This window comes from Engystomops pustulosus, chromosome 9, assembly GCF_040894005.1.
Source record: "Engystomops pustulosus chromosome 9, aEngPut4.maternal, whole genome shotgun sequence".
Lineage (NCBI taxonomy): Eukaryota > Metazoa > Chordata > Amphibia > Anura > Leptodactylidae > Engystomops > Engystomops pustulosus.
The window spans coordinates 78,556,721-78,580,021 of NC_092419.1; the positions used below are offsets into that span (position 1 = coordinate 78,556,721).

The 23,301-nt window shown below is 39.5% G+C and overlaps 1 protein-coding gene across 3 annotated transcripts in view; it reads left to right on the plus strand.

The window, feature by feature from the left end:
- LOC140076494 (phosphatidylinositol 3,4,5-trisphosphate 5-phosphatase 2A-like) overlaps window positions 1-23,301 on the plus strand; it is an 85,546-nt gene that overhangs the window by 17,977 nt on the left and 44,268 nt on the right. For 2 of the 3 annotated variants that reach the window (XM_072123020.1, XM_072123023.1), the window contains exons 1-3: window positions 11,989-12,042; window positions 16,381-16,537; window positions 19,309-19,372. In XM_072123020.1, the coding sequence (XP_071979121.1) occupies window positions 16,404-16,537; window positions 19,309-19,372 (198 nt within the window). In that variant the 5' untranslated portion in view covers window positions 11,989-12,042; window positions 16,381-16,403. Of the gene's footprint in view, window positions 1-11,988; window positions 12,043-16,380; window positions 16,538-19,308; window positions 19,373-23,301 lie in introns of those variants that run through there. The other variant, XM_072123022.1, reaches the window with a different exon arrangement.

The following is a 23,301-nucleotide window of genomic DNA, read 5'->3' on the forward strand; positions in this document are numbered from 1 at the left end:
GATCCGATAAATTCAAACAAACTGCAGGATTTAACTTTAAAATTGTGTCACAAGCCAAGCATTTACATGCACCGGGAAGAAGGTGAACTCCATCGGAGTAGGATATTGGCCATATGTTCATAGTGAATCGTGGTACAATCCATGTTGGTCGGACATTCTGGATCGGGGATCACAATCTGGACAGGTAAGTAAATGTGCCCCATTATGTGCTATGAATCTTATAAATCCAGGTCCAGAAAGTCATTGAAGGAGGAACATTGCACCGCATCTTCTGCTGTACATTACTATTAGAGGATGACCATGTGGCCCAAACCATAGTTACATATATCAAGCCAAACAAAAAAAACAGTAATGCATCAATAATAAGTCTGTAATTTTACAGCAATATGGATGAATATAACACTCCCAAATAATACTTAAGACAAAATATAAATACAGGCGGTCCCCTACTTAAGAACACCTGACTTACATACAACCCCTAGTTACAGACGGACATCTGGACTTTGGTAATTTACTGTACTTTAGTCCTAGGCTACAATAAACAGCTTTAACAGTTATCAATGGTGCCTGTAATTAAGATTTATTGTTAATCCTGGTTCTTATGACAACCCAACATTTTTAAAATCCAATTGTCACAGAGACCAAAAAAATTTTGACAGGGGTTACAATAATAAAGTATACGGTTCCGACTTACATACAAACTCAACTTAAGAACAAACCTACAGAACCTATCTTGTATGTAACCTGGGGACTGCCTGTACAAGGAAATACACTACCACATATATAATTTAATTAAATACACATTATTAGTGGCCAGAAAAAAAAATAAACAATAACTTTACCACAAGGGCTGCATGCATGTCCCCGTCTCTTCTGGGGCATTGTCTACTGTGCAGCATCAGGGATGCTGGTGGCATAAAGTCATCACATCGTCCAGCGTCCTGCACAGTGAGAGATGCTCTGCTTGAGATTTACATCGGTGACTCCAATGCAATTATTTTCTGTGAGGAAATCGAAGAGAACTTGTAACGCAGCACATCCGTAAAACTTGAAGCTTTATTAGGGATACATTAAAACATAGCAGTGTGGGACGGATTACCGCCTACGCGTTTCGAGCAGTCTCCCGCTCTTAGTCATGGCATGGTAATAATGAAATCAGGTAAAACTTTAAAAGAAAACGTCCACCAATGGGCTCTTAATGGGGCGTGTACCTGCATCGACTGGTGTGGGCGTGTTGCCTTGAGGAGGTGTCCTCGGACCGGAAATGTCAGAAAAAGCCGGTTGCAAATGGAAATGAAAAAAGTATAAGGGAAAAAAAAAAAAAGTTGAAAAGACACCTCTCGAGGGGCACGCGAACACCTGGAAAATGCATGTAACACTCGATTTAATACAAATCGAAATTCCCTTGTTACAACATTCGAACAATGCTTCCCAGTTAACAAAATGCACAACGGGGCTGTGAACCAATATTGTAAACATGGAGCTGAGATTTGAAACCATTCTGCATATAGGAAAACGCATGTTATAACAATTATCGTGGAATAGTGAATACATGATAAACATTAGAAAACATGATTTACGACAAGAGTTAGCAAACATAATTTGCGATGCAATGGTAAGTGCATGAAGAGGAAAACAGGTGGGTCTGATCTTGATAGAGATCTCTATCAAGATCAGACCCACCTGTTTTCCTCTTCATGCACTTACCATTGCATCGCAAATTATGTTTGCTAACTCTTGTCGTAAATCATGTTTTCTAATGTTTATCATGTATTCACTATTCCACGATAATTGTTATAACATGCGTTTTCCTATATGCAGAATGGTTTCAAATCTCAGCTCCATGTTTACAATATTGGTTCACAGCCCCGTTGTGCATTTTGTTAACTGGGAAGCATTGTTCGAATGTTGTAACAAGGGAATTTCGATTTGTATTAAATCGAGTGTTACATGCATTTTCCAGGTGTTCGCGTGCCCCTCGAGAGGTGTCTTTTCAACTTTTTTTTTTTTCCCTTATACTTTTTTCATTTCCATTTGCAACCGGCTTTTTCTGACATTTCCGGTCCGAGGACACCTCCTCAAGGCAACACGCCCACACCAGTCGATGCAGGTACACGCCCCATTAAGAGCCCATTGGTGGACGTTTTCTTTTAAAGTTTTACCTGATTTCATTATTACCATGCCATGACTAAGAGCGGGAGACTGCTCGAAACGCGTAGGCGGTAATCCGTCCCACACTGCTATGTTTTAATGTATCCCTAATAAAGCTTCAAGTTTTACGGATGTGCTGCGTTACAAGTTCTCTTCGATTTCCACATACCACACCTGCAAGTCTGGCAGGCAACGCGACTGCACTCCCACCGCGCTGGATTCGTAGAATTCTTTTCCTCATGTCTCCATCAAACTTGTGAAACATCCAAGACCTTGGAAGGGGTGAGCTGCACATGCTTTTCTATTTTATTTTCTGTGAGGGTCCGCATACGGTGTCGCCCCCCTGTCACAGGCGACAGCGCTGTAAATTAGATGCTTCTTTCAATTACATCGTCGACAAGTATGCTAATGTAATTGAGTTTTCTTATCTTTCCAGTTTGTGCCGTGGGCCCTTCTGGGAGCTCTGGGGCCCCGGTAATTGCCCGGGTAAGCCATTTGCTGGTGCCGGCACCAGAATAATAGTCCAAATTTCAGTTTAGTTTGTGGCTCTATGGTAAAATTAATTGCTCACCCCTGGTCTATATGACACTTAATTTTAGTGCATTTGGATTACAGTTGTGTACTTTTTAAAAGTGGAATGAGAGTGTTTTTCAAAACCTACTTTGATGGTTAAGATGTGTTCATTTATAGAACCTCTTTTGATGTGTACATCAGGAATTTATCTATTCTATACTTAAAGTTGTTGGATGTAGGCAGTCCCTGGGTTAAGTACAAGATAGGGACCGGAGGCTTGTACTTAAGTTGAATTTCTAGGTAAGTTGGAACTGCTATATTTTGTAGATGTACAGTAACTCCAGGCATAGGATACTGTGATTTGATTTGAAGCCCTTGTTCAGATTTTATTTCACTTTCTGTCACTGTGACAATAGGTAACTAAGGAAGCGTGAGATCGCACCAGATAATGCTTCCTTAGTTACCTGAACCCCCAGATACTGCCGGTGTATACTTACTGCATACATTGGCAACTGATTGCGATCACCGGCATCTCGCTCCAGCCTTTCGCTCCGCCCAATGAGGAGGAGCAACACTCCAAGAAACTTCCGATAGCAGCGCTATTAAAACCCGGAAGTGGACTGCACATGTGCGGGGTGCCGAGAGGCCCGTTCGTATCTACGGGTTGTCCGTAACTCTCAATGCCGTAAGTCGGGAACTACCTGTGCTTTAATTGTTCTATCTTTCTTGTAAAAGTTGTAATTTTGCAATCACCACATGTAGTGCAACAATAAAAGCCCTTCAAAGAGAGCCGGGTTGTGGACAAGGTAGGTTTAGATTTTTTGATAGTGGCAACTATTTTGTTGCCAAAATTTTATGCCTGGGTGTAGATAAAGGGTGACTTGATTGAAAAGGTGCGCTTCATCTAGCCATATGATTGCTTGTTCATGTCCCATGGTGGAAATAGTAAAAAAATTAAAAAAAATGTTTTTCAATAAAAACAAAGTAATAAATCAATAAAAATGTCCGTAAGCCCCATAACATCTAAAGAGACATATAACGCTAAAAAAAGTCTAAATCATAACACAAACCCCACATATATAGTATCACTGTGTCCGTAACAACCCGTAGCATAAGTCGACAGTGAACGCCGTAAAAAAAAAACTTTGAAAAACTTTAATAAATTATGATTTTTACCTATTTACTCCCACAAAAAATGCAATAAAAAGTTATCAACAAAACATATGTACTCCAGAATACTGTTGCAAAGTACAACATGTCCTGCAAAAAACAACAACAAAGATGATATACAACAACAGTCATATAGAGCTAGACAATACCCAAAATACAGCAGAGCGTAACATAGTCCCTTTTTTTAGTTCTGCTTACCAGAAACAGTCATGAACCACAAACCCCACAGAACAGTCTCCTGAATTACTTTCCCTTTCTTCCAAACAACAAAAAAAAGAAAAAATCAAGAGGAGACAGAAGAGGAGGGATCAACAATAATAAAAATAAAAAAGACAAGAAAATCTAACCACGCAAACGCTAAAAATATTTAACCTCTCCTCATATAAACTTAATTCCTTCCCGCCGAGGCCCTTTTTCGTTTTTGCGTTTTCAATTTTTACTCCCCACCTTCAAAAATCTATTAGTTTTTTATTTTTCCATGTACAGAGTGGGAAAAAAAATCTAAATGCAGTGAGGGTTTGTATTTTACGGATTTCACTGTGCGCTCCAAATGGCATGTCTACTTTATTTTTTGGGTCAGCTTGATCATGGGGATACCAAATTTGTATAGGTTTTATAATATTTTCATACATTCATACAATTGAAACCTCCTGTACAAAAAAAAATATATATATTTTTTATATTCTGGTGCTAATAACTTTTTCATACTTTAGTGTGCAGAGCTTTGGGTGATGGAATTTTTTTGCGTCTTTGGATGACGTTTTCAATGCGACCATTTTTAGGACTGATCACTTTTTATAGAATTTTTTATATTTTTCAAAATGGCAAAAAGGTGCCATTTTTTACTTTGGGCGCTATTTTCCGTTAAAGGGTTAAACACTGTGAAAAACTGTTATTATATTTTGATAGATAGGGCATTTTCAGACGTGGTGATACCTTATGATTTTTACTGTTTATTTATATTTCTATCATTTCTAGAGAAAGGGGGTGATTTGAATTTTTAGTTTTTTTTAATTAAATTTTATTTTTCATTTTTACTATTTTTCAGACCTCCTACGGTACTATAACTCCAGATTGTCTGTTCGATCCTACCATATACTACACTACAGCTACAGCTCATCACACACTGTAATCAATGGGTTAAAACGAGACCGCCTCAGGTTTTCGGAAGACCCAAAGCTTTCATGGCGATCGATTGCTGCCCCTCAATGCACCCAACGTGTTACATACTATTACGTCACATGATGGAAAGGGGTTAAACCATCAGAAGAAAGTCTGTTACAAAAATCATTTTGCCCATCACAGAGAGCCGATAGTTTCCTATTAAACCTCGATATACACAAATATGCACGGTAACTTTCTAATTTTCTAATCAAAGAACGAAAAGGAGAATCCTGAACTACTCTCAATGAAACATCCATGTCCCCACAAAAAGAATTCAACATAAGTCCTCTACAAACTGACCTCAAACCAAAATCAAGGTTTTACCCTATTAACAGGCAGGGCCACCTTCTCGCCACTTTTAGCGATATGGTACTACAGGACCTCAAAATAGTCACTGAGAAGCCATTAGAAGTCTACAAAATAACAAATCAATCATAATAAGAACGGCAGACAAATGTGGGGGTACTGTAATAAAAGATACCGAAAGTTATTTACAAAATACTTGACAATTCCGTCTACTATCAAAAAAATCAAGGAAAACCCATTCCCACAATTAAAAAAAAAACTTTCACGACTTCTTGAAACAAGGGCACAAAAAAGCCGACACCTGGGACTGGAATCTAAGTGGACCCCGATTTTCACCAGAGCACACCGCAAAGCAAGATGGTCTTGCTATGGCGTGGTACCACCAGGTCGTTCCACTGGTGCGACTTTGATCGCGGTGACAGCCAAGGTGAGGTAAAGTGACATTGAGCAGAATTGTAGTCAGCCAGGTAGTCGTAATCGTGGGACAGGCAAGACGGGCAGCACAGGATCAGATTCGGGGACATAGCAATTGGTCAAGGCAGGCAGCAGAAGGGCATAGTCAGAAACGGAACTGGAGTCACAACGGGAAATCACAACATCAGCACAGGGCATGAGACAAAGCTTTCTCTTAGGCACAAGGCACGAAGATCTGGCAGGGTGTGCAGGGAGAGGTAGGTTTAAATAGATTTCTGGGAAATAGCCAGCGCCAATTAATGGTCCGCTCTTTAAATTTTCTGAAGCTGGCGCGTCCACCCTTGGTGGACAGGGAAGCGTGCGCGCGGCCTTAGGACCGAGATCAGGACAGGGGACAGGTGAGAAGTGCAGGGGCCGCATGTAGAGAGGGGCACGGGTGCACGGGGAGCACCCGTGACAGGTAGGGATCAAACTACGGAAATGTTCCTGTTCCGCGATGTCCCGAGCTGCAGCCACACCTGCTGGTACCAGGTAGGGAGAGAAACAGAAAAGACAATACATAAACAATCTCTTCTTCTGGAAAGGACCAACAACCTCAGCTCAAAATTTCCATGAAGAGCTAAATAAAAACTGTTGGGGTTTACGATTTACAGCCATGTTTAATAAAAAAACTAATTTTTGGATATCACAATCAAAAACATAAACAACAATATTTATACGGAGGCATTTTTCAAAAAAACTGATGTAAACATTTATTAGGCTACAGGAGTGAACATAACAAAAATGGCTTAGTAATACACCTTACAGCCAATTTCTTTGCATCAAAAAGAACAGCTCTAACTATGACATCTTCAAAAGACAAGCATCAACACTGAAACAAAGATTTAAAGAAAAATTTAGATCCTAAAACCTTAGTACAAGACGAATACAAGCGAGCATCTATAAAAACACATGGAAAAATACAAGCGAGCATCTATAAAAACACATGGAAAAATACAAAACCAACCTTATTACTACATACAATTCTCAACATCAAGAAACTAAACAAATGCTTGAAAAAACGTGAGACATCATAAAGAAAGACCCAATCTTAAAGGGAACCTACCACCACGAATCTACCTATAAAGGTAGATTGGGTGGTAGGTGGATCAATAGGACGTGAGGATAGCCCTTTTAACTCTTATTATCCCTATATTCAAATTTCCTTATGCGGCTACTGGGGCGTGGAGTAGCCGCATCTGAGGTTACACGGGGGGGCTACTCCTCGCCTCTCCTCCAACGAAAATCTTCGTCCGCATGCGCAGAACAGCAGGCCCCGCGGTCACTGCTCCGAAGCCGGAGCTGCACAGACACGGGCCTGCTGTTCTGCGCATGCGCAGACAGCATATTCGTCGGACGAGGGCGCGCAGCTCCTCGTAGCTGCCCGCCGAAGATTTTCGGTAGGAGGAGAAAAGAGGCTACCGGGGCGTGGAGTAGCCGCCCCGTGTAACCTCAGATGCGGCTACTCCACGCCCCAGTAGCCGCATAAGGAAATTTGAATATAGGGATAATAAAACTTTTCAAAACAGTGTGGGGACGTGAGGATTAGCCCTTAAAAGGGCTATCCTCACGTCCTATTGATCCACCTACCACCCGATCTACGTTTATAGGTAGATTCGTGGTGGTAGGTTCCCTTTAAGTACCATGATACCAGGAAAACCCAAAAATTATATACAGGAGAGGCCAAACTCTAAAAATCTCTTAGCTCCCAGTAGAATCACAACCATGACATCCACAAATAGAAACCTCTTTCATAAAACACTTCCATCAGAAAAACTGAAAACATAACCGGAGCATTTAGGTGCAAACAAAAAGGTTGTGAATGTTGCAAAGAGATCACACATAATCAAAACAATATCACCTATCAGTCCACAGGAACAACATTTCATATCAAACAATGGGGCTCATTTACTAAGGGTCCACAGTGCGCATTTTCATCGGGTTTCCTGACGATTTCCTTTTTGCGCCGCATTGCACTGAGGAATGTGGCACACGCGATCGGATTTTGGGTCATCGGCGCCGGCTTGCACATGACACAAATCGGGGGTCTGGCCGTCGGATTCAGACTACGCGCGGGATTTAACATATCAAATTGTGTCGCAAGACCCGCACTTACAAGCTCCGGGAAGAAGAAGGTGAACTCCGGCGGACCTCGGCGGGGAAGCGACGGATGCAGGAACTCGGGCACACGAGCAACATGAATCGCTCTGGATTTCATCTTTGGCGGACCGTCCGGATCAGGGATCGCGACAGGATCGGGTAAGTAAATTTGCCCCATTACCTCACATGAAAGTCAGATTTTGTCATCTATGTCATCACCTGTCATTGTGCAAAACAATACGTTGGGAGAACCACTCAAGAACTGTACAACAGACTCAACACACATCACTGCAACATTAAAGTAGGATATGAACATCATGGACTCTGCCAACACATCAAACTACAACACAAGGACCAAAAAAGAAATGGAATCAAAATCACAAAGATCGATAGAATACCCGACGACACACGCGGCCGTTTTAAAAAACTGAAAAAAAGAGAAATGTACTGGATATACAAATTAAACACACTAGCCCCATATGGATTGAAATCATCATTTAGATACCCACAAACTAAACATCGATCTGAAGAAAAAAACAATTCCCCCTTTGACAGACCGGCAAAACAATAGAAAATTGAGAGACCACAAATCTCCCACTTTTTGCTTCATCTAATACTCACCTATCCAAGGAGTGTCAAATACATGATTTTCTTATGATCTCTACATCACTGCGAACATCACGCAGTCAGCAGATTGATATACAACATGTCCCACAATAGAGCTGATGGAATAATTTCATTCGGACACCACCATGTAATATCCACTAGATGGAGACAGAGGTCCTGATAGAAGAACCCTGCATAAACTTCACCGTAACCCTCAGAATAAAATACCTGCACAAGAACCAAATACTCATTTTTCCAATGAAAGAATAGATACTCTCAGGTCCGCATCTGCCATGAGACGAGATGAGAATCTTGCCTCAGGTGGCAGATGCCTGAGCCCTGAAAGAGGCATCAAAGTATTGGTCCATAATGTGGTCGGTTTGGGTGGCCATTGCTGACCGAATCGTCCATATGACGCAGAGTCCAGACACAGAGCAGAAGACCCGGGAAGAGGAAAAAGTCGAGAATGGCGGCATGGGAGGGAGGTGAGTAACTTCTTTATTTTTTTTAAATGGGCATATTATGTAAGAAAGGGGGCTGGATGTGATAAAAATATATAGGGGTGCTGGATGTGATAAAAATATATAGGGGTGCTGGATGTGATAAAAATATATAGGGGTGCTGGATGTGATAAACGTTGGCTGGCTGTAATAAAATGGGTTCTGGCTGTGATAAAGGGGGGCTGGCTCTGATAAAGGGGGGCTGGCTCTGATAAAGGGGAGCTGGCTGTGAGAAAAGGGGGGGCTGGGTGTGATTTATGGGGGGGTTGGCTGTAATTTAATGTGGGGGCATTGCGAAGATGTGGTGCCGTTAGCTGAAGACATCAGGCAGCCAATTCAACAGACCGTACAGTATAACCCTATGAGCGCTTTCCCTTTCCTCTTTGTTCCAAAACTAAACAAAAAAAGAATTGTGTGACAGACCTTTTAGATATTTTTGGCTAAAAATTGTGTTCAGAAGCTGTCATGGAAGATGGCCGCTGTCCTGAAGATGTTTCCAGCTGTGGGTTTTCTAAATGCATCACAGGTGTTTATGTTATCTCTCACTTCCAAATCTAAAAATTCTATTTTCGCCTCACTCATGTAATTCATGTAGGCGTAACTAGCGCCAAAAGTTGTTTTCTTATTGGTGTAAAAAAATTAAAAGCCAAGTTCAGGAGGGATGGTAGATTGTTCACAATGCACCATAAAAAATTTGCATTACTTGGCTGGAACTAGGGTCCCATGGTGGTCTATTTCTCTTGGCAATAAAATTCTTTTTCAAACCTTAAATGGTTAGGTGTAAGTATAAAATGAAGCTTATAAATGTAATCTTCCTGAGGAAGGGGGCATTGCGGTGTGGGCTCTTGTTTCTTGAAAAGTATGTGTCCGCGGCTATGGACTTTATAGTTTCGTACGGACTTTGATGTATTAAGAATTTTTAGTCATTATATCATTGTTATATGTATGAAGAAAATGACAAGTAAGAATTTTTGTAGAAGAAATTTTGCAGTGGCTGGAATTGTGATTTATTGATGCAGTTGTGGTTAAGAGCATGAGGATCTTCATATGTGCAGCCAATTAGTCCTAGCTCTCTCACAAGTTGGACCTATGGTTTTTTATTGATGAGTGGACATACAGTACTAGTAGTTATTTGGTTTTTGATGCTTTCTTTAATTTGCAGTCACAGGATGAATTCAACCACTATCAAACTTTTCTGAACTTTTCATAGGTATGGACTTAGCAGACAAGCATTATTCAATAAACAAAATTGTCGTGATGAAAGATACTAAGTTTGTGTTCAAGGGTAAGTATAGTTACTGCCTGAAAGTATAGAACACTTAAAAATGTAATACTTTATTGATTATTTGTTTAAAACTCGGGCCACTCTTCAGCCACAAAATTCCTTAAAGCAGGCAATTCAGTGGGTATCGAGAGGTAGATTCAGAGGAACCTTTATTTGTGACGGTCCCACTCAGAACTATCCACCCTTTCTCCCACTGAGTAAAGTGTGCTCTGCAAACATGTAGTCTCGTTTGATCAATTACAGATCACTACCATTTGCCTTGTAATCAACACACTGTTAAGGTGCCATTCACACTCGATCATGCATTATTTCCTAATTGCTTCCTCCGCCTTACGCGTTTCAACGCTTCACTATTTGGAAGCGCATCATCAGAGGCTTATAGAGCAGATCATAGGATTATATTACACTGCACTCGCACCCTCTTGTTTGTGCGTGCATCTGTCAGCAAGCACCGGCACTATTGAGACCGCGCGCGCGTGTGTTATATCGAGAGGCGCCCCGCCCCCTCGTGGGGGAAAACCAATCACGGCGTCTTCTCTGGAAGAGGGCTCGTCCTGGCGTGACCATTCAGTCGAGTCCGCGACTTACATCACCTGTCCATCCTCGTAACAGGATTTTTGACTCGTGAGTTACTCATCTCCAGGGTACCAATCGGGACTTATCACATTACGGATGGGTCCAGGTACCATGGCAATCAGCATGTTAATATAGAGTCCCCACAGCAGGTTAATTCTTATGAAGTTCAAAAAGAGGGATCGTATCGCGGCTCCTCACTTAGCATACAATGTATTGGTGAAGTAGGGAACTAAGAAAGGATCTCAGATGTGTATAATTCACATATATATATGAATATGTGTGCTCAATGGGGATAGAATTCTGCATGTGCTACCCATTGATCACGTCATAGGTGCACAAAGTGGTCATACCATACTGGTATAGGTATCAGTGATGTCCAGACATTCTATACTTTCAGGCAGTAAGCATTAGCCAATACCATGACAAAGAGGAATGGTTATGTGGCACCCAGAAGAGGCTTTGGAACCGGAAAAGTCAGACATTTTTCAGTATTTGCTATGCAAATGGCAATTTCATTTCTGGATACCCTAAAGCTACCATATGTACTCACATAACCGGAAACTTGCTGAGTGAAGGCAATAACTTAAATGGAACAACTGCATGATCCTGAATGGAGTATGTGGCACTCAGTAAAAACTTTGTGCAGTCAGACTGGGTATCTCAATGGACCACGGGTGCAGCTGTGTATGCCATGGTTAATTCAATAGTGATTTTTCAGGTAATAATCTTGAACCTCAAACCCTGGCGGTAATTTATAAAGACTGGCATATTAATTTTGTCTTAGTATATCTGGAGGTAATTATATCTGGAGGTGAACTGCGCCGAAGGGAGGGCTATAGAAAATACTGCAGACAGGCGCTTTCATGCTTTTTTCCACTTTCCCATTCATGTTAAGGGAATGTGCAGAAATTCACATGTCTGCCCCCAAACAGTTTCATTCAGTTTAAGCAAACTGATTTCTATTTGCAGAAGTTAGATGAAAAATCTTCTGTATGTGAATCCCTCCTAATTCTCTAGGTGTGCCCTTGCCATGGCTACATCATGTAACAGCTCTCTGATTACAGTCTTTTTGCTGCAGCTTAAGCCACAGGTCTGTGGCTTCTGAGACGCCTTATAGTTTCCTTCCGACTCAATCCTCCTTAATATAATGCTTTTAACGCAACGTATTGAGCAGGGTAAGCACATTTACTTTACAGCTGTAGCCCGATACTTTAGCAGGTGAGAATTTCTCTGAACTCTCCAGCATCACATTCACTATAAAGTGTATATATATAGTCAGTAATATGTGTAATGCATTATATTGTCTCTGTATATTATCTACTATTCTTATGGCTAGTGTTAGAAAAATAGAATGAGCTCGCATTTGCAGTTTTACATGTCTTCACAAGGAGAGGGCAGGTGCTGCAAGTGCTAACATATAGGCTACTAATGTATTATTACTACTTAGATACATTTACACTGCAGTTCTGCCCTTTGTAACTTTTGGCCAAATCTCTGCACACATTCTAATTAAAATGTTCTTCTTCCTCAGCGGTGCAGTATATGACACAGTTTTCTTCTTTATTCAACTGCTGTAATGAATGTAAGGAGTTAGGCCCCTTCCACACTGGCGTTGCATTTCACGTCAGGGTGCAATGCGTGAAAAACTGAAGTTTTTGGCTGCGTTTTTGTTCCATTTTTCCTTGGAGTAATTAGCGTTTTTGCGTTTTTCACGCGCGTGTTGTTAGCGTTTTTTTGCGTTTTCGGCGCATTTTTCACGCGCGAGTCAATGGGAGACTCGAGCATTTTTCAAAGGGACCATGGTTTGGGATTAAAATGTGTAATTTAATTGAAAAATAATGTCTTCTGATAAGTTGCAAACATCTGCGATCTATTCTTCACTGTTCCCCGTGTATATTATCTCCCGACAAGTTAGCAGATGTGAAGAACAGTGAAGAATAGAATAAAAACAGTGAACACAGGATCATTTAAGAGAAAAACACAGTGCAGAACACAGTGCAGAATAGATTACAGATGTTCGGCACATCTGCTTACTTGTCGGGAGATACGCGCGGAACGGTGCGAACAAAATAGCATGTAAAGAACAATATATATGTGTGTGAAGAACAAATTGCATGTGAGTTCCTTCACAAACGTTATTCCTAGAAGTTCCTTGAATCTGTTTTGAAAGCAAAGGGTAGTCATACAAAATTTTGTTAACTTTATATTTACTGTACTTAATTGATGGAAAAATTAAGTTATGGAATTAAAACTTCAATTAACACATCTATTTTTGCTAGCATTGTTACTTTGCAACATTTCTCCCATATAACAACGACAATTCTTTATTTATATAGCGCACACAGATTACGCAGTGCTGCACAGAGTTTGACAAATCAGTCCCTGTCCCCAATAGGGCTCACAGTCTAATCCTGCCAACATAGTACAGCACTGTATATTTAATGCTCATCTTCTTATAAATTAGAACACATTTCAACCAGCATCAGAAATTGAAGGACATGGAAACAAACTTGTCATCAAAAAATAATAAACCTTCCATATTTTGGAACCGATGGTGTATTATTCACATAAAACAGTAATACTTTTTATACAGTAATTTCCAGGTTTATAGATGTATTTCTATCAAATTCTCATAATGAATAAAAAAGAATTTTAGATAAGGTTATATATTTAATAATTTACATTACTGAGGGCGGCATGGTGGCTGAGTGAGTAGCACTTCTGCCTGGCAGCGCTGGGGTCCTGAGTTTGTATGTTCTCTCCATGTGTCCGTGGGCTTCCTCTGGGTACTCCGGTTTCCTCCCACACTCCAAAACATACTGTTAGGTTCTTTAGGTCGTAATCTGTGTGCGCTATATAAATAAAGGAATTATTATTATTATTACATGCATGTTTTGAAGGTAGTGTCTACCAACATGAAATTATGACTAAAAATTACTATGCACTTTGTGTGCCTTTAAGTCTTTGGTTTGCATGTATAATACAAGGAATATGTTTATCAGCTGTCATCCTGCATAATGTATTTATCCAATGGGGTCATCTGTGCACAAAAAGAAAACAAACTTTATTCTATAGCTAGGCATCAAATTTATGTTTGATGAGGAATTCTCATAATAGATATACTAAGCATATACAATGCTGTGAAGTATGAAGGCATAGTTTGTAATGATGGTTATATGCAAATGGGAACGAATACATTGGTTGTTCAGCATTATATATAGGTTAAATTCTTATAATCTCTGATCCTAGCAGATTTATCAAGTCATTTTCATCTGGTCACACCAATTATTGCAGTCAGTTAGAGTGTTCACTTTAAAGGCTGTGAGAGTTTACAGGGCCAATCTATCCCACTAAAGTTCCCAAGAATCCTCCATACTGCGTACATTGTAATCAATGCACATAAAATGTCCATCCAGATTGAGACACATATGCAGCTATTCAGTAAGGGACAAAGTAGAACAATAAAAAATACCAAGATTCTACCTCCAACAATGTTTCAGAAGTCCAAACAGTCCACAAACGTAAGGGTCCACAAACTGTATTTTTTAGTGTATACTTTTTACTGTGAATTAATAATCAAAGAGCTTCTTCAACCTGACTCCTTTTTTCTTCCTCATACTCTGGGTCATTGTTCACAACACAAAAGAAATGCACCTAAGTTTCTCCAATCCACTTCAGTTTGTGAAGAACAAGGCGTTGCTATTGCTGGCTATTAATGTGAATGGTTTTTATATGCAGCACTAAAAAAAATCACATGTTTGTGAGTATAATAAATTATAACCAAAAGATTTTTTAACCTAACTTTGAGTTTTTTATGATCTGCTCTATGGATCTTTTCTTTTCAAACTAGCTTCCTGTAGGAAAACCGAACAAGCGGATTTGAGAGACGTATATGGAGTTCTGATGTGATGTGATCAGTGACGGGAGGTTTGAAGAATAAAAAAGAAGGAAGGCTGAAGAAGCTCTTTAATCCCTTAATTACCAGACCCTTTTTTGTTTTTACTCCCCACCTTCAAAAATCTATAACTTTTTTATTTTTTCCATGTAAAGCCCTGTGTAAGGGCTTGTTTTCTGCATAAGAAATTGCACTTCAGAGTGACGGTATTTAATATTCCATACAGTGTACAGGCAGTCCCCTACTTAAGGACACCTGACTTACAGACGACCCATAGTTAAAGACGGACCCCTCTGCCCACTGTGACCTCTAGTGAACCTCTCTGGAGGCTCTACTATAGTCCCAGACTGCAATGATCAGCTGTAAAGTGTCTGTAATGAAGCTTTATTGATAATTCTTGGTCCAATACAGTAAAAAATTTTGAAACTCCAATTGTCACTGGGGCGAATATTTTTTTTTTGTCTGGAGCTACCATTATAAAATATACAGTTCCAACTTACATACAAATTCAACTTAAGAACAAACCTACGGACCCTATCTTGTATGTACTAGGAAGCGGGCTTTCACTTGCTGCCCCAAATGCCTCCTTTATTCTTAGAGTCTGTACGATCACTAGGATACTAAATTTATCGTGTATACATTTAGAAAAATTTAAACAATTTTCTTTTTCCATCTTCTGGCGCTAAAAACCTTTTTTATACTTTGGCATATGGAACTGTGTGACATGTTATTTTTTGGTGAGATGAGCTGATGTTTTCATTGCTCCCATTTAGAGTAATGTACAATCTTTTGATCACTTTTTATTCCATTTTTTAATGTATTGCAAAATGTAGCATTTAAGACATTTGGGTTAATGTAGTTAAACGTTGGGAATAACCGTTATTTTATTTTGATAGATCGGACATTTTGGGAGGCAGCAATACCTGCCTATACATGTTTATAATTTTTTTACTGTTTATGTTTGTATCAGCTCTAGGGAAATGCGGGTAATTTTATTCTTCACATTTTTATTAATTAATTTTTTTATTTCATTTTTTTACTATTTTTCAGACCCCCTACCATATACTGCCATACTAAAGTATGGCAGCATATGGGGACTTTACTACATAAAGTCCCCATTTACTACATTTTTATAACAAATGATCAGAAACTATAGATCCTCGGATCTTACATAGCAACAGATCATCGCTCCCTGATGATGTCACGCAAAGCGTGGTGCCCACGCGCTGGCAGAGATCAAATGGTTAACACCAATGGGTGTTACTGGTGGGTGTTTGCTGTAATATATAGCAAAAGCTCACCTTGTGTGGAGAGGGCTCAGCCCGTCAGCCTTCTCCATACACCCGCAGCCAACGTGTGGCGTACTAATATATCACACATTGGTAAGGGGTTAATTATTTTTCTTTGTGGACTTTTCAGACTTCTGAAACTTTGTTGGAGGTACAAACTTGGTATCTTTTCTTATTACTAGCCCCCAAAATACCGCCCCCATCATCCACGAAGGAGCACCGCCCGAGGCAAAAATCGCCTCATGGGTGGTGCACCCCTGGTAATAGGCCCCGAACAGATGTCTGCTAGTTATGTGCCTGATTATGCAGAAAAAATTATTATAATGTGTATTATAACACTTCTAATACATTATATTTGATATAACTCTTTAGAGAATTTTAAAGCATAAGAAAGCATGTGTGAATGTTGGTACCATGCTGAAATAAACCAAAAGCATGCAGGACAACTGTTGATCCAAGATGGACGTGATGGATCCTTTCTTGTGCGTCAGAGTGAATCTGTCAGTGGAGCTTTTGCCCTCTGCCTAATGTAAGTGACCACTGCATTGTAAGTATCCTTGTTATAGATGCCCTTATTATGTTCTAGTAAGGGAAATAATATTTTTAGAGCTTGACTGCTGGATTTCTGCTTATGAACTCTGACATAAAAATATAGCAGAGAAGTGTACAGTACAGAGTACAGAGAACTACTGTACTTAGAATTCCTTGCTGCAATGGTTATTTGTAATTTCCCAGAATTAGTCTTAATGCTCTATTTTAGTATAGGCTATCATTATAAGCTCTGACTAAATCTTTGCCATCTTCATTTCTTAGATTGCTTTTTATATAGTGATACACTCAAATCAAGTGTCCCAAATGCCCCTAACAGGTTCCCTTTAAATGGTATAAAGCTTGCTATTAACCCAGCATAGTTTCTATAAAATGTAGATTTTTAAGTAACAATGGAAAGCATCTCAAAACCCGTGAAGGTAAACTCAGTTTACAGTGAAAAAAATAAGTATAGAATTAAATTTTTTTTGTGTAGCCTAACATACACAGATCAATGCAGTAGGTGTCAACCACTATTTGCTTTTATGACCCTTAGCTCTATGGCCCTTATTGACCACCAAAGTACAGTGCTTTCCCAAGTCACCTAATTTACCTAATGACAATACTGCTAAATTATGTTCAATAGTAGCAACTGAGGATGTCAGAATTTGGGAAATTAGTGGAATACTGAATTAGTTGTATCATATATGACAATACAGGTGGTCCCCTACTTAAGAACACTCGACTTACATACGACCCCTAGTTACAAACGGACCTCTGAATATTGGTAATTTATTGTACTTTAGTCCTAGGCTACAATAATCAAATATCAAATGTGTCTGTAATGAAGCTTTATTGTTAATCCAGATTCTTATGACAACCCAACATTTTTAAAATCCAATTGTCACAAAGACCAAAAAAGTTCTGGCTGGGATTACAGTGATAAAATATACAGTTCCGACTTACATATACATTCAACTTAAGAACAAACCTACAGACCCTATCTTGTATATAACCCGGGGACTGCCTGTATAGGTATAATAAAACACACTTAGCCTATATTAAACAGGTTGCTAGATACCTTTCTGGAGAGCAAAAATATCACATGTTATGGAGAAAAGACATTTGTTTACTTCTTAAAGGACATCTTTCACCAGGATAAAGGATTCTAAACCAAGAGCACAGACAATTCATGGTTTTTACATAAAAAGGATTTTAAAATGATGCAAATGAGTCTGAGAGGCTGTGGGTTCCATAGGTTTTAATAGAGCCTGGAGCCCCTCGGGATCATTTGCATAATTTTTTAAAGCCTTTTATTCTTAACCCCTTAACGCTCTGCGCCGTAGCTCTACGGCGCAGAGGTATAAGGGATGTATGAAGAGGGCTCACGGGCTGAGTCCTCTTCATACAAAGGTGGGGGTTTTTGCATTTTGCACAAAACCCCCACCGCTAATAACCGCGGTCGGTGCTTGCACCGATCGCGGCTATTAACCCCCCGTGGGCGCCGCCATCTTTTTTTCGATCGCCACGCCCCCGAACGTCATCGGGGGGCGGCGATCAGTTGCCATGGTAGCCTCGTGTCTTCTTTTGACACGAGGCTATCTGGCAGCTGCATATTCGTTACAATGAGCCAGTGGCTCATTGTAATGAATGTGCTGCAAAAATGCCATATATTGCAATACAGAAGTATTGCAGTATATGGTAGCAGCGATCTGACTATCTAGGGTTAATGTACCCTAGATGGTCTAAAAGATAGTGAAAAAAAAAAGAAAAAAAAAAGTTTAAAAAATAAAAAAAATTAATAAAATATTAAAAGTTCAAATCACCCCCCTTTCCCTAGAACGGATATAAAACATAACAAACAGTAAAAATCACAGACATATTAGGTATCGCCGCGTCCCAAAATGCCCGATCTATCAAAATATAAAAACGGTTACGGCCGGCGGTGACCTCCGAGGCGGGAAATGGCGCCCAAATGTCCGAAATGCGACTTTTACACCTTTTTACATAACATAAAAAATGAAATAAAAAATGATCAAAATGTCGCACAGACCTCAAAATGGTAGCAATGAAAACGTCGCCTCATTTCGCAAAAAATGACCCCTCACACATCTCCGTGCGCCAAAGTATGAAAAAGTTATTAGCGTCAGAAGATGGCAAAAAAATTTTTTTCTTTTTTGTACACATTCGTTTAATTTTTGAAAATGTATTAAAACACAATAAAACCTGTATAAATTTGGTATCACCGCGATCGCACCGAACCAAAGAATAAAGTAGGCGTGTTATTTGGAGCGAAGAGTGAAAGTCGTAAAAACTGAGCCCACAAGAACGTGACGCACGTGCGGTTTTTTTTCAATTTTTCCACATTTGGAATTTTTTTTCAGCTTTGCAGTACATGGCATGTTAAAATAAATAACATTACGGGAAAGTAAAATTTGTTACGCACAAAATAAGCCCTCACACAGGTCTGTACACGGAAAAATGAAAAAGTTATGGATTTTTGAAGTTGGAGAGCGAGAAATGAGGCGAAAAACCCTCCGTCCTTAAGGGGTTAAAAACAAGGGCATAAAAAGCTTAAAGAAAAGTAGATCCTGTCAGAGGGGGAGAAAAAAACTGAGAAAATCCTAAGATAAATCACCACCAATGTCTCAAATAACTGAAGCTTTGAAACTAAAAAGAGGTATGGCTGTTAGATTGCAAAAATGTAAATGTTTCTAAATAAACATTAAAATAAGAAAAAAGAAATACTTTCTTTGTACTGCTTACTTATAGGTACAATCAGCAGGTGCACACATATCGGATCTTACCAGATGAGAATGGATTGCTGTCAGTTCAGGTTTGTACAGAGAAATGAAAAAAAAAAATACAATTTGTGTTTTTGCTTTCTATATTTAGTCAAAGAAAAACTAAGTGTCAGGACTCCTGCAGTGTTCTGAAAGGGATAAGGTTTCTGGCTTCTTTGCTGGTAGCCACTACCGGAGCTGTTTGGCTGGGAGCGTTGATTATCAGCTCCCTTTCAGTGACAGTTCTGAATTGGGTTTGTGTTCCTATAGAAAGCTGGGTGGTGTCATCTGGACCTGTGTACTGGTATCGGATGTGACTTGAGTGATGGATGGCTGAACCAGTTAACTTATTAAAGGTTGCTGGTTATTGCAGTTCTTTGACACTGGGGGAGATTTATCGGAAGTGCCTGAGAGCAGAACTTTTGTAGTTGCCCATTGCAACCAATCAGATCCCAGCTTTAATTTAATAAACAGCTACGGTAAAATTAATTCTGCTTTCAGACACTTCTGATAAATGTGCCTCAAATTTGTCTGTATTTATGCTATTGCTTTGCTATTCTATGTATCTGACCTCTGCTTTTTATTTTACCACTCTCTTGCTATTTTATTTGAATCTGTGCCTTGACACCATCTTGGGTTTGACCCAGTTCTGTCTGACTTTACTTGTCTGTCTGTTATCTTTTGTTTGTCCCTTGGTGTCTTGTCATCTCCTCTTGTGTGACCCCACTTACCCTGTTTCAGACTTGTTTTGCGGTTATTAAGAAACACATTTCTTAATCCTTGTGTGAACACTGGTCTGTCTCTGACTTCCTGTTACCTTCCTGCTCCACCACCCAGCAGCTGCCAGACAAAGGACGTTTTCCATTTCACTTTCCAGTGTTTCTCAGGGTTCGTTAGCATTTTCTTGATAGTGGTTTCGGCCCCTTTTCAGGGCAATTTATCTGTAGACAGAACCCTAGTCCACAGGGACATCGCTGGTTAGTTTGGCACCACTCACCTAGTCTGACAGCTTGCGCCAAATCTGGTTGTGGTTGCATTGCTTGCTAATCAGGTGCTTACAGTTTTTTGACACTTGGTCTTATTTTTTAATAAAACTCATTTGGGCCAAACTAGGAGGTTGTGAGAGCCCTCCCCAGCATCTCTGGTGCCACTGCAAGTGACAATCTCGTATAACCTACTAGAATGGCACTGTGTGCCGGCGCCTTCATTGCCCATCGCAGTATTGCCTTTAGCAGAAACACGGTCTTAATTGGTAAATTTTCAAAAAAATATTTATTGAAATATATCATTTTATGATATGTGAACAAAATCAAATTTTGATGAATTTTACCGTAAAATTATTAGGCATTACAACAAATTCTATGTGATATTAATTTGATGAGTGCTTGACCACATTTAACCGCTGATCTTATTAGAACTTCAACTAGTGTATAGATATGTGCAAGCACTGTATCTTTCAATGTCTCTCAGTGGTATAATCCCCTCCTCTTTCCTTTCCTCTTGACATTATTTTCTGCATACTTTTAATGGTTTGGTTTCCTTTTATAGCCACAGAAATGAGAGGTGTTAAAGCTCTGAGCAAAGTTTATCAACCAACCGCATGTGTCAACCAATTCCCACATGTCAAAATGTATAACACTTCTATCTTTCTAAGTAAAGAAATCTGGGGGTGTACAAGTCATTATTTGGTTCTGGTAGATATTCTTTGCTAGAATTTCTTAATGGCCTTTTAGTAATGCAAAAGCAATTTTCACAATCAAGGACTATTTAGTATGACAAACCTCAATAGATTGCTGTCAGGTTAGTGTGTAATCTGTTCCTACCTACAATGCTAATCACTGCTACAAAGTATCTACTCATCTCTATATAATGAATATAGTATAGTGTTTAGTGCACCATGTTGCTATACAACATGGCCAAATTTTTAGCATCCATGATATATTGTCTTTTTGACATCTACCACCAAGATCAAGGATTGTACACCAAGCACACTGACATACTGGTGTGTTCCCCCTCTGGCAGGATGTGTTTTTACTTAAACTTAAAAAATTATGCAAATGAACCGAAGGAGCTTCAGGCTCCATTAACACCTTTGGAGCTCAGAACCCCTCAATCTCACTTGCATAATTTTAAAAGCATTTTTTTGTAAAAAAAAACAAAAAACAGGGCATATGAAGCTAAAAGATTGTGCTGGTTTACAATCCTTTAAATTGATCATATACTTAATAACTTTTATCAACGATTAAAGGGAACCTGTCAGCACAAAGCTAATTTTTCAGTGATAATGGGTTCCAAAAGCACATTCTATGTTGATTACTAAGCTTCTTTTGTCTTATCTTTGAATATTGACTATTGCAAGCACCTGCATGAATTTGCTGCCTGATGTCTTCCGCTACCGGCAGCACATCTCCACAAATGTGCCCACATTATATTACAGCCAACGCCTCTTTTCTCACAGCCAGCTCCCCTTTTCTCACAGCCAGCCCAACTTTATTACAGCCAGCACCTCTTTATATTTTTAGCACAGCCAGCCCCCCTTATTACATAATATGCCCATTTAAAAAAATAATAAAGAATAAAGGTACAGACACGATTGATTTTTCATGTTTTGCCACCTGCCTCAGGGCTTGGACATCTGCCGCCTGAGGCAAGATTCTCATCTCGTCTCATGGTAGATGCAGCCCTGCTTATCACACAAGGCATTTAGTGTTTTTTAATTTTTTCATCTTGCCAGCTGTTACTTTATCACTAAGCTGCTGGATATTGTCCTGTAACCCATCCAAGCCTTATGCAGATCTACAATGTTGTCCCTGGTGTCCTTAGACAGCTCTATGATCTTGCCCATGGTGGGGAGATTGGAGTGTGACCAAATGAGTGTGTGTGCAGGGAACAAGTGTAACCATGCAGTAAAATGCAGTAAAATGCTAATTAATAATTTAAAAATCATATAATGTGATTCTCTGTCACTCACTGGTGAAGTGCACCTATGATAAAAATTTCAGACCTCTCAATTTTTTATAGGTAGGAAAACTTGCAAAATAGTCAGTAAAATTAAATATCCAATACTTATTTCTCCCCTTCCCATATAAACTTGAATGGGGACATTTATCATGGCCAGTTTCCTGATGTACAAGCACCGGTCATCACGACTGCGGCATGTAAACTCCCTTTTGGGGGACTTTCCCCCACAATCGGCCCCTCCCGTCGTTTTCGGGGGGGCGCCGATCATTAATATGGCAGCCCTGGGGTCTAATAAGGCAGTGCCTGTAAGATGGTGTCTGTGACGTCATCTTACTGGCACAGTGTCAGTGCATAGGCTGACACTGCTAATACCCTGCAATAAATCATTATTGCAGAGTATTATCATGAACAAGCAATCGGATGAACTAATAAAAATAAAAAGTTATTTAATAAAAAAATAAATTAATAAATCAACAAAAATGCCCATAAGCCCCATAACATATAAAGAGATTAACCGGTTAAGGACCGGGCCCTTTCCTGTTTTTTCATGTCCATTTTTCACTCCATACCTTCTAAAATCTATAACTTTTTTATTTTTACACGTAAAGAGCTGTGTGACACTTCATAGTGATGGTATAAAATATTCCATGCCATGTACTCGGAAGCGGGAAAAAAATTCCAAATGCAGTGAAAATGGTGAAAAAACGCATTTGAGCCATTTTCTTGTGGGCTTGGATATTACGTCTTTCACTGAGCGCCCCAAATGACATGTCTACTTTATTCTTTGGGTCAGTACGATTAAGGGGATACCAAATTTGTATAGGTTTTATAATGTTTTCATACATTTACAAAAATTAAAACCTCCTGTACAAATTTTTTTTTTTTGATTTTGCCATCTTCTGGCGCTAATAACTTTTTTATACTTTGGTGTACGGAGCTGTGGGTGGTGTAATTTTTTGCGAAATTTGATAATATTTTCAATTATATCATTTTTAGGACTGTACAACCTTTTGATCACTTT